We start from the raw sequence: 12,309 nt of genomic DNA, 5'->3' as shown, positions 1-12,309 counted from the left end.
TTTCTCGGCTGGTTTGAACTTTGACTACACAATCAAAGAATAATGGCAAATGTGAGAATAATGGCCACATTTGATTTAAATTATTTAAGCATAGCCCTGGGTGTATGTTGAGGGTTTGTTTTACTTGAACATGAATCTCCACCCCAGTTCCAAGTCGTAAGAGATTTTCTTCCTGTTTTGGCATATATTTAGCTCTATCCATCCTACTGTCAGCTATCATCAGATTACCCTATCACTGTTAAAGTAGAACAACCCTGCAACATGTGACTGCCACCACCATGTTTCATAATGTGGATGAAAGTGTGAGATTCAGTTTAGGTTTCCTTATAGTTTTACGTGATGGTTAAAAGATTCAGCTTCAGTATCACCAATAAAGTGGTTTCTGAAGGTTTATGTGTAATGGAGTGAGTGTCATTTTTCCCCTTTTAATTGTTAACTTAGAGATTATGAGCTATTTAGGCTTTATGGCAAGCATTTTAATGAAATATACTAAAGTTTGTGGTTGTAAAGGGACAGAAAATGAAAAAGTTATGGGGTGTGAATACCTTTTCGAGGTAAACTAAGCGGGCTCTTGCTGTTTTTGAATTGTGGGACATGCAGACACCCGCTGTATCATCACTAGCGTGACTCACCAAAAGTATAAGTGGAGAGCAGAGACTCATAAAGACCAGAGTTAAAAATATAGCAAAACCTAAACCAAAAATAGTCTAACCAAAATCTGGTCTGCTGTTATTTAGTCGCAAAGTCTGCCGTATTCTCCGCTTGCTACGTTTCTACGCGCAATGTGGCCGGTTTCCAAAAGTCCGACAGCCTTGAACACACCACCGCTCTGTCCCGTTGGAGGACAGTCTGTAAACTCGGGAGGGGAAGCGCTACGCTGTGAAAACTCCCAGGATTTACACTCTGCCATTTTGAGTAAAAGACTGCCGACAGCGGAATTCAGACGTGTCCATCAAGTGGCGGTCATGACCTGAATTAAAGCAGAACAGCTCGGCGGGACTTTGTGAGTATTTATGGATTTCTTTTGCATTCAGAAATGTTTTGCAAAAAAAAAAAAAACTAAACATGGACACTTAAAAAAAAGAAAAGAAAAATCAGGGACAGGGGCAACAGTTTCGGACTGTTTGTAAACGCTGGTGACCTCGGTGTTTAGTCCGTTTTGGTTCAACTGTAAGTGTTGCATGCAGTGATACAGCTTTAAAAGTTGTAAACACAACAACTCTGAGTGTGTGTGTCACAACAGTAAAACTAAACTGGGACCCGAACTGGGCCTCTGTGTTCGGGTTACAGGGGCCTCTGTTGTGGATGACAGCATCCTCGTTCTGTTTTGATTCTCTACCAGCTGCTGTGGGAGAAATTAAATAGTTCACCCGGTGACTAGAGTGTTTGGCTGGGATTTACTGACCCCCCTCTGCGTGCAACAATGGTGCAAACAGTGCATCAAGATGCGAAACGAGATGGAGATCCAGTTAATTTACGAAAAGGAATGGCATTTTAATGTGGCTTTTCTAATCCGTAAGTTCAGCTGAGAACTTTAAAAAAAAAAACAAAATGAAAGAGACTTTGTTCACTTTTGGTTTCAACAGCTAAATCTGTGTAAATGTGGCTGGCACAACGAAACTCAAACGGAAGTAATTCAACAAATTATTTTAGAAGTACCTTCTGGGGGGCTGCTGTATAGAGTATTTCTGCACTTTACGACCACTCTATAATTCGTTGTAAAAGTCTAGTCTAATAAAAGGGATACAATTTATTTTATTTTTTTACTTTTCATTGTGTTCTTGCTTGTAGTTGTTGTTAGTCATAATAGTTTCTGTGCACGAAGTCGAGAATGGTGTGGAAATAGCGTGAAAGATAAAAGACAGGCATCCCAACATTAGCCGAAAGTAGTCGAAGAGTGGCTACGTCAGGTATGGAGTTCCGAACTTGGGCAGTTCGGAAATTCACACCTTTTTGTACTCGGAAGTCAATTTTTCAATTTCAAGTCGGGAAAACCACAATAAGTCTCCTAAAATGAGAATCCTAAAAGGAAAATCGATGGAGCAATCCTGGGGTCACAATCCAATATGGCCGCTGGTTTGGCTGCTGTTTCACCGCTAATAGCTGAGGTAGAAACATTATTATCGATGTCTCTTAAAGCTGCAGTATAGTATGTAATTTTTTTTACAAACAGTATGTTTTTTTACGCATTTGTTAGAACTGTCAATATGTGTTAACAGAATAATGTGAGACAGATTACCTATGGTTCTACTGCCATCTGCAGAAATTCATTCACCGCCCCCAGTCAGAAACAACCAATCAGAGCCAAGAGGAAGAACTTAGCACTGTCAGTCACACTGTGTCAGTTTTAAGAAACATGTAAAGAAAACATATTGTTTATAAAAGTTACATACCGCAGCTTTAAACATGTTCTGCTATTTGAAGCCAAGTTCTCATTTTTTCATACTAGAGCAGAAAAATGTTTCCAATAGTGAAGCTAGTGGAAACATTTCAGGGGACTTAAAACCACTCTTTTTGCCTCTCTCTCTGTTTCTAAAATCAAGCCGTTTCGGCAGGTTCTAATTTATTGTTTGAAAATTCTGATTTTTTAGGATGGTTCTGGCGCTAAACTATGATGATATTTGCCCTTTAAACCAGCTTGGTTTTGTAAAATCTACATTTCCTCTTAATAAATTCACAGTGTAGCTGCTTATACAAGCAGAATCCTTGCCCACAGACTGTTTTACTTCTCCTGAAAATAATCTTGTATTATTTCCACAAGTGACAGTCCAACTTTAACTTTAACTGTTCTTTTTTTCCTCATTAGCCTTCCCTAATTGCCTGGGAGAAAACTGCACACACTCACATTTTTAATCTATATATCCTTTTTTATTTCTCCCAGTCAAACTGCGTCTGAAACAAACTCTACGGGTGCAACAATAAAAACTTTATTAAGTGTATGAGCGGAAAAAAGCAACTGCAGGACCCAGACTCCCTATTAGTTTTGCTTTGCTTGAAGGCAGCTCTCTTTTTTATTCTTTTCTCTTCTTTTCTCCTATTTTCTTTTCTCTTCTCTTCTTTTCTCCTCTTTTCTTTTCTTTTCCTTTCTAAGCTGGTGGTAGTGATGCCCTTGGAGATGGGTCATCTCATTTTCAACCACTGCCCTGGATTACATCGTCATTGTTCGTCGCAACAGAAATCGTTTCGCTTTAAATTAAACTTGAGGGTATGCCATGTCCTTTATTTTCATGTCATCCCAGGAAAACCACGGGCTTACTCGACGAGCAGGAAACATGCAGAGGATCCAACAGGAACCTGCCTCGTGTCATCAGGAAGCATCTGCATGCTCATCTTTTTTTTCTTTTTTGTTTTTTCTTTTCTCTCAGCTCAGCAGTTTTACTCTGGAGCTGTTTCAGCTCAGTCATCGTTTGTGGCTAAATGACGATAAGTACTGGTTTCTGTCACGGTCAGAACATTTCACCTCCGTTCCCCGTAGGGGACAGCTCCACTGTGAAAACTTGGATGCTTGCTGATGTGTTTTTGATTCAGTTGCACATTTTTTTCTTTTTTAAATTAAGAATTTCAAAGTGCGAAAACGTCCAAACAAAACATCTCTGTTCTTGTATTATTTTGTGCCTGTGTTAAACTGCAGTCTCTCTTTCTGCATGTCCGCTTGAGTTTGACTCAGGTTAATAACCAGACGCATCAGAATGAGATAAAGTGACATTATGGATAATATTTGTTGTTCACACAAGTGGAGCAGGCGGGTACTTCCTGTGTGCAAAGCCGCTGGTCCCAGAGGAATGAGTGGAATGTGTTCTTTTGTCCTCCATAGATTTAGCAGCGTCTCATTTCTGCGCCGCCTGTGAGAGAGCCCAGGAAGAAAACTGGAAATAAGCCTGTCAGTGAACTCCCCCCTCCTGAAAGAACACATCCTTCTCTTTGAATCAAAGCCGACTGCCTTCTATAAGTCGGAGAGGACGGGCGAAGTTGCGGATGCGTGCGTATGATTTACAAACATCCTCCCATTAGGAAGATGTTCTTCTGTGTTTGACTGAGTGGCTGTCAATCTGCTCTTCCCGAAGTGGATCCAACACAAGACCTGAGTTTATTAATACCGAGGGGAACTTTCCATCGGATGTCTCCAACTTGCAAGTGGTGGCTGTGATCTTGGAGGGAGGAGGGAGGCTGTAATTGAGGCTTTCAGCTCGCTTTTCTTTATTGGGAGATGGAGCTTCAGCAGTTTGTAAGTGGCTTCTCTCTGTGGCCTTTGAGCCTGATGTTTCTGAGAGCAGAGCTGCCAGCACATCAAAGGACAGACGATGATTGATTTGCAGCTAAATTAACTGCAAGACTGTATGACGATTGCAGCATGTTTAATCTCTATCTGCTGTCAAATTAATTATTTTTTTGGAAATATGTCCCACATCCATGACGTTCATCCTACAGCGGTGGCAGAGACATTAAACAGCCGTTATGTTTCTCTAGCTTCTTGCTTTGCCAGCTGCTGCATCACATTATGGGCCAATCAGGCCCTTTAATGTGGCTGGATCTTTGCTGCAACGGCCAACTTCTCTCAAATGCATTTTGGAGCAAGTTCACCATAAAATATTTAGACCATCCTATTTTTTAATAAGATCTCAGGAAGTTGAAAGTGCACAATGTGCAGTTCTTTCAAACCTTTGAATCTAAAGTTGTTGTTTTTTTTAGATTCTAATCAAAATGCAGACAGAAAAAGTAAGTGACTGTTCCTTTTGAAAGTGTTAATCGGAGAGATCAGAGATGTCCAGCTCTGGTTGTCAAGATCTAAAATATACATGACAGGGACTCTTCAGGACAGGAGTTGGACATTCCTGGTTTAAATCAGTAGGGAACAAATGTTGCTGGACATTAAATTGTTTCAAAAATTAATGCAATAACTTCAAATGTTGTCTTGAGATGATTTTCAAGTGACATATGAATCTCAAAAATTGATCAACTTTAATTTTCCAAAGAACATTAAACATCGGAACTGTGTTTTATTTGAATAAAACATAAAGTTTTGTGGTTGTAGTATGAAAAAAATCAGAAAAAGTTACACAGTTTTTACCAACTTACTTATAAAATAAAATAAATTGTATTACAATTCTAAATCAGATCAGGTCAATCAAATACAATACATTTAAGTTGACTACAAATTCATGGGTGTCTTTTCTCACTGCAGCTCCAGCCTCTTATCTTCAAGGTTGAAAGATAATCTTCAGATCAAGCCGATGGAGTGACAAGCATGAGTTTTATTTTAGGAATTTACCCTCAGGAAAAATGCTCTTAATGTCCTCAGGGTCATGTTTTCTCTGTGATAATTGGAGCTTGTGTTCAAATGTAAATCATTTTTTAATATTTCTTTCTGACTCCTGGTTTTGTTCCTTTGACAGATGGAAAAAAACTTTGAATCGGAGGACCTGTGATCCAGGAGCCGTTGTCCTTTGAAGCGTCCAGCCATGTGTTCCACCAACCATTCCAACTGGGTCACCTTTGACGACGAAGTCACGCCGGTCTCATCGCCTCAGAAGCCCCTGCAGTCACCCTCTCTTATCAAAGCATCAGTACCACGTCCCAATGGTCTGAAGTTGGTGCTTCCTCCAATCAAAGACACTTCCTGGAGCTTCAGCGGTTCACTGGAATCGCCTCAAAGCCAGTCAGGCTCCAGTGGGAAGTCTTTCAGACCCTGCAGCAGCGCCTTGAGTACTCCTGTGACCAGAGTCTCCACCAGCACCAGCCCGTTTCACTTCCCATCGTGCGAAAAAAATGCCTTCATCCGGAGTTTTTCCAGCCCATCGGGCGTCTCCGTGCCCTCACCGGCACCAGAGACTTCAAGTCAACCCGCGGATGGGCCGAACCCCTTCCCAGCTTTCAGGGGAAACTCTGGACACTTCAACCCCTTCTGGGACGATTCCAGACGGAGCGTGGATGTAAGCAGCTCCTCCTCAGACTCAGACACAGACAACAGCCTACCGCGATTCTTTATTCGGACCAAAGATGGCAGCACGCCTCCTCCCCGCGACCAACCCCAGAACCCTTTCTCCTTTGTCTGCAATAAACTGGAAGACCTACAAGTAGGAAATGAGGGACATACGGACATATCAGAGGGAAGAAACGAGGTTATAGGCGATGGTTCGGTACAGTTCGTCCCCAGGGGTCTTTTCCGTAGTCAGAAGAGGGATGGCTGGCCCATCATGCTCAGGATTCCTGAAAAAAAGAACCGCATGTCGTCCCGACAGTGGGGGCCCATCTATCTCCGCCTGCTCCCCGGAGGCGTGCTGCAGATGTTCTACGAGAAAGGCCTGGAGAAGCCGTACAAAGAGTTCCAGCTCCTCCCCCAGTGCAGGCCGTCGGAGCTGAAGGTGGAGAACTACAGCGAGCCCAGGAAGGTCCTCACCGTCAAGGTGGAGCTCTTCTCCTACACCGAGAAGAAGCGCTTCCACCCGAAGCTGGAGGTGAGTCACGAGGCGGAGGTGGAGCAGCTGCTGAAGTTCGGCTCCACGGCGCATGAGGACATGGAGGATCTGGTTGTCTCCATGGAGGAGGAGATCTTCAAGCTGAGCGTGCCGCATCAGCAGAGGCGGCAGTACGAGGAGCAGGAGCTGTCGCTGCAGGTCACTGACCACATCTGGATACACCTGGATAAGTTGGGGACGGTCATGGAGAGGGCAGCTTTCACCCAGATCCACTGTCTGGCCTTCCTGAACGGACAGGGCGACTGTTTCCTCGCCCTGAACGATCTTGGCTTGCTGCATTCCAACTCCAGCTATGGGTACGAGGAGGACAGCGACCTCTGGATGGAGATCACCGACCAACATTTTCACCAATGCGTGAACGAGACTGAGTTTCAGATGTCCCGGCTCATCAAGTTCTCCCCTCCGGATGCGTGCCGGGTGGAGCTGATGCGGTACAAAACGGCGGTCCTGGGCTGTACCGAGATTCCCTTTTCGATCAAAGCCGTGGTCACGGTCCAAGGAGCCTACGTGGAGCTGCAGGCCTTCCTTAACATGTCTGCCACCTTCCTCTCCTCCCTCAGGACGTCCGACACCTCCCAACCGCTGTGTGAGAACGTAGTGATCCGCATCCCGGTTCCAGGCGACTGGGTCAAGGTGACGCAGACGGTGGCCTTGCTGCGGCAAAGGTCGCTGAAGGCCCGGATGAATAGAAACGCCTGCCTGGGCTCGGTCAGAGCCGCGGACTCGCAGCCCGTCATGCAGGTGTCCATCGGATCCGTCAAGTACGAGAATGTTTATTCAGCCATCGTGTGGAGGATCGATAGACTGCCTGCCAAGAACACAGGTAACACTTCAAGAAGAGATTGATTGAAATGAACTGGTTTTAGATTCTCATACGGTAACCTTAAGAAATCCTACAGCTTGAGAATATTTCAACAAAAAACATAAACCAGAAAAGTATAACTTGATATTTCAAAACAAAAGCATAAGTTGTTGCTGCTGGTACTAAAAAATACAACATACATTCATGTAAAAACAAAATTAGGACATCCGATGAAAGAATCTAAGACTCGTGAGAAATATAAGAGGAATTTAAAATCAGCTAAGTAGAAATGCTAACGGAGGACAATAAAGTCTGAAAACAACATCTAGCATACCCGAGATCTACCATCTAACCAAATGTACTCAAACTGCATGAAACAGATGGCAGAAAAGTCTCCAAAATCCCTAAAATCTCGTTATGAGCCTTTTACTTCTGCTGATATGAAAGTTATTCCTGTGCAGCCAGAAAGATGTTGTTTTACTTTAATGGGAGTATTTTGCTGTGAAAGAAAAACACAAAGGTCAATCTGAAGGTTTTCCAAATAAAAGAGGGCAAAGAAGAAGAGACTAAATATGAGAAAATGTTATTTTTGACAGAAAAAGGAAGGGTTAATATTTATTAATTGTATAATACCAGGCAGTCAGGCTCTGGTATCCATACTATAGTCGGCTGATTCAAGGTCATGCTGCAATTAAAATACAGTATAATTTTGCAGAAATATAATAAATCTGACAAAAGAGCTACACAATTACAATTAAAAGGGAGAAAAAACTCTTGTATTTTAACCTGGAATGTTAAATGATCGAATGTTGGAACGCCTCTGACTTACAACCAGCAGTAACTGGTGTGTGAATCCCATAAATGTTCAGAGTAATAAGTTGGTGTCATATTGTTTGAAATCCTAAGGACAACCAAAAAAATTTTAAACTGATCCTTAAATGGACAGGAGGCCAGTGCAGCAAGGCCAGAACAGCGGTTACTATTTTTCTTCCCATTCAAAGGTGAACAGCAGCATTTTGAATATTTTGTAGACAGAATGGAAAACTATAAGTAATCTAAATAGGATGTAATTAAGGTGTAAAATATTTTTGATGTAGTTGATGTAGTTGTATTTTTAAATGTTGAGCAACCAAAATCATTTAGACACTCCGGAAAGCCTTAGGAAATGGGCTCAAGACCACTCATAAAATCACAGGAAAATATTTGTTTTTTGGAAGTAAAAGTAATCAAAATGAGTGATAAATCAAATAGGTGGATACAAACAAAAAAATCAGAAAACATGAAAACGTTTCACAAAGAACAGCTGACAAAAATATTTTAGAAATGGACACAGAAACCAGATTCTGATCAGTTATTGGTAGCAAAAATCTGATTTTTTTCTTCTATTTGTGTTCTTGATCAGAGATTTATTCGCTCACAGGTCACGCAGACAATAACACGCCTCACAGTTAATGAGGGAAGAAGACTAATTTAGCTATTTTCAGTATCAATGACGGTTTTGAAGAGAAAGCACAAAAGCTCAGAGAAGCTCCATTTTCAGTGGCATGCTGGGTATTTGTTCAAGCGGTTGCAGAGAATTCAAAAAATAAACGAAAGTCTGACTGTGTTTTGCTTCATCCTTTTAAGGAATCTGACTCTTCCTGTCAAAGATCATACTGAGTTAGGATGTGTTACCATCCGTTCAAAAATGTCACTTTTTAAGATAAAAATCTTAATTCCTCTACAAACAGATAGAGACTGATAATGACTAAGCTGGGCGCCTGTGGATCAGCGGGAAGAAGAATTGTCTTACATCAACTCTGTTATTCCCTTAATTGTTAAACTCATCTTTTCTTTATTTAGAATGGATCTCATATCACTGAGCTTCTTGTGGTACAATTTTCAGCTCCAAATTTAGTGAAGCATAACCTGTCTTCTAAAGGTAGCTTGAAATAATTTTTAGTCGTATTTTATCTACAGACACATCTGTTGCAAACCTGTAGGATTAAGTTGTATTTGTAGATTACCTGTGATGTAAGGAAAGACGGCTCTGGGCTGTCCTCTTAGAAAATGGTTTTATTTTACTAAGAATGCATTTTGTTGTTAACTCTGGTTTTCCCCCAAAGGTAGAAGTATTCTGGCTTTTTTATATTTGATAAGAAAAATTAAGAGTCTGATAAAATAAGAACTGGCAGGTTAGCTTTACAAAATCAAAACTCAGCAGGTTTCAGCTTTATTGTCTCTCTTTGCACCTCAGGGCCGCTGCATGCTTCACCCTGGCTCATCCATTTTTGATGAGCCCCTCAGTACTTTTGGCTTCCTTGGCATTGCATATTTTTCTGCTGTTGTACTATTGTTAACTACAAGAGCACATTGTCCCCCCCCCCCCCCGCCTCTTGCAGCAATGGATCATCCCCATTCATTCTCCTGTAAGCTGGAGCTGGGATCCGATCAGGAGATCCCCTGTGACTGGTACCCCTTTGTCTCCATGGAATGTGAAATCTCGGGCGCGGTCGTGTCGCTGACCAGGGTCAAGTCCCTCGGCACTGTGAACGACATTCAGCCGCAGAAACACGTGACCAGCTGGACGCGCTATCACTGTCAGGTGAGACGAGTCCTCAGGAAATTATACAAGGTGGATTGAAGTCTGCGCACACATGCTAAGAGATGGAATCAAAATAAATTACTTCAGAGCCTTTTTGACCCACATCGTGACCCCTGACCTGAATTGCTCGACTGAAAAACAAACTGAAATCTTTTAGGAGGAAAAAATGCAAAATAGAAACAAATAATGTGGCTTTTTTATTCCTATTTGTTGTTGCCAATGTCACTGCTGCGTCCTATTTTCTCCACTTGGTAATGAGTGACATTACTTTGCTCTATGATGAATTTAATGGCTTGTAAATTATTTTGTGCCCATCTCCTGACTGATACATTTTGACACTGAGATGCCAGATGTCAGGAAAAAACAAGCTTAACTTTTGTTTAGAATTAATTCGATGCACTTTAAATAATAGCAGAGTTATGTGGTTAATGCTGACAACCACATGTCAAGATATAAGAAATTTGTGCAGCCATATTATTTTAGCCTTAGATTTTGTATTTTTTCCCCTGCAAAATGAAATTTTCAAATTTAATTTGTACAGATCGTATGAAGGGTCTAATTTTATTCACAATAAAAACTTGAGATTTTAAATGGGATTTTTAGACTTTTTATTTCCACCGTAGCTCAAACTCTATATTGGTTTCTCTAACTGTGTGTTTTTGTTTCTTTTTTTTAAGGTGGAAGTGGAGAAAAAATGGATTGAAACAGACTCACAGAGGCAATCTGGTTGTATGACGCAGTAATTTCCAAAACAGCATTTCTTTTGCTCAACACTCTTCCCAAAATCATCCTAATGTGGATCAAAAAACGTGAGGGTACTGAGAGGCTTTGAGGTTTTTTGTCAGGTTCAGATAATTCTCCAGTAACTGGTTGCATTTCTCATGAAATTCTGCATCCTTAACCCTGAGACCGAATGTCTCTAGGCTTAAAACAACAACTTAACATTCTTCTTGCCTAGCACTTTACATAGATTTTACAATAGATTTATTAATTATATTACTATACTACTGTGTGTATATAAAATCTTGCATTCGCATCCTCTCTGCACTGCTCTCCAGAATGACTCACAGTCTCATTGAAGTCATGCTAAACAGAATTTATCCAATAATCAGCTAAAATCATCAATTATTTTCATCATCTTAGTTGGCGGTCAGGCCGTTTCTTACAATTCTGTCAAACAGATTTAAGAATCATTCCTTTAAATTTATACTAAAGTGTCTTCTATTATTGATAGGTTACATGAAAAGAAAAGTATTTGAAGCGTTCTTGGTAATAATGAATGCATAAACTCATGTCTTAACTTCACTGTGTGACACTATGAGCCTCATTATTGACAAGGCACAAAATTGCCACAATTCAACCACAAATATGAGTTAAATATTTTTTATATATATAAATAGATACGATTTAGAAAGTGTAAGGGCAGTGTAACAAAGAATAAATTATTGTATTATTTCATTAGCAGCCTGATCTGTCCTGTTCAGTGTGTTATAAAAGCTGCTATTGATGTTTCATGGTGGGCTGCTGCAAAGGAATTAAGTCAAAATATTATATAACATACATACAACATTAAACTAACATTTCATGATGTGTATTTAGTATTTTTTTTTACATACTAATATGATAAAATTAACAATTTCATTAAAATTGTTGGTACATTGTCTGATTGTGGCAGTTTTAGCCTTCCATACTTACCAGCATTTTGTCATCATCAATACAGAACTGACCCCTGACTCTAAACAAAGGCTGCTTTATGGACGACTGTAATTTTATTTAAGCAAATCAAATCTTTATTACGAGGTCTTTTTTACCTCTTGGCTGGGAAAAAAAGGTCTGAATAAAATAATTAATTAAAAATGGTGAGGGGAATTTTTTTTATTTTTTATGTGAGGTACCTGGCTTACGCTGGTTATTATGTGCATCAAGAATAAAAACTGAATTAAACCTTAACGACTCTGAGTAGTTATTTTGTTCTTTTACACCCATTAAACTCGGGACAAATTCTTGAGTTTAAATCTACGCAGAAAAAAGCCAAAAAAAAGCTGATATAATCGGACGTACCTCTGACTCTCAGTGATTGTACCTTTGATAGCGGGATGAGACATCCAGTACTGACACCGTGCTCCTCAATACATTACATGCAGTGCTCTGGTAATGATTTTCTGAAGTGCTACATGGTGTAAAGGTAAGTGGCCAGCAGAGAAAACATCTGAGCCGGAGCTGAACAACACCGGATTGGCACGATTAGAGAGAGAGAGAAAGAGCTGCACACGGATCGCCATTGTTTCACCAGATTACTCTGGTTTTATAAGGCGAGCACCAGCTTTCATTTTGGCTCTTGTTTTCATGACTCACTCCTGGCAGAAGCTTCGACTTGCAGGAACTCATCCAGTTCTTCCTTTTGTGAAAAAGAACGTCCCAAAACGATGTATTCTGGTTATTTTACC

The 12,309-nt window shown here is 40.7% G+C and overlaps 1 protein-coding gene across 2 annotated transcripts; it reads left to right on the top strand.

Moving 5' to 3' along the window:
• The first annotated feature begins 486 nt into the window (after positions 1-486).
• On the top strand, positions 487-11,812 carry ston1 (stonin 1). Of its 2 annotated transcripts, XM_081616060.1 has the most exons (5): positions 487-1,003; positions 3,815-4,225; positions 5,394-7,299; positions 9,660-9,862; positions 10,540-11,812. In XM_081616060.1, the coding sequence occupies exons 3-5, from the start codon at positions 5,460-5,462 to the stop codon at positions 10,603-10,605; spliced, it is 2,109 nt and encodes a 702-aa protein (XP_081472186.1). In that variant the 5' UTR covers positions 487-1,003; positions 3,815-4,225; positions 5,394-5,459; the 3' UTR covers positions 10,606-11,812. The 2 variants fall into 2 exon arrangements, with proteins under 2 accessions (XP_081472186.1, XP_081472185.1); XM_081616059.1 differs by lacking the exon at positions 3,815-4,225.
• Positions 11,813-12,309: the final 497 nt, after the last annotated feature.

This window comes from Poecilia reticulata, chromosome 15, assembly GCF_904066995.2.
Source record: "Poecilia reticulata chromosome 15, P_reticulata-male-v2, whole genome shotgun sequence".
NCBI lineage: Eukaryota > Metazoa > Chordata > Actinopteri > Cyprinodontiformes > Poeciliidae > Poecilia > Poecilia reticulata.
This window is presented reverse-complemented; position numbering and strand designations above follow the sequence as displayed.

What these genes read in the sequence shown, in the direction of transcription:
- ston1 (XM_081616059.1), top strand. Translation starts at nt 5,460, where the DNA reads ATGTGTTCCACCAACCATTCCAACTGGGTCACCTTTGACGACGAAGTC. An exon ending in ACTGCCTGCCAAGAACACAG is followed by an intron (nt 7,300 to 9,659) that starts GTAACACTTCAA and finishes CGCCTCTTGCAG; the next exon opens with CAATGGATCATCCCCATTCA. An exon ending in GGACGCGCTATCACTGTCAG is followed by an intron (nt 9,863 to 10,539) that starts GTGAGACGAGTC and finishes CTTTTTTTTAAG; the next exon opens with GTGGAAGTGGAGAAAAAATG.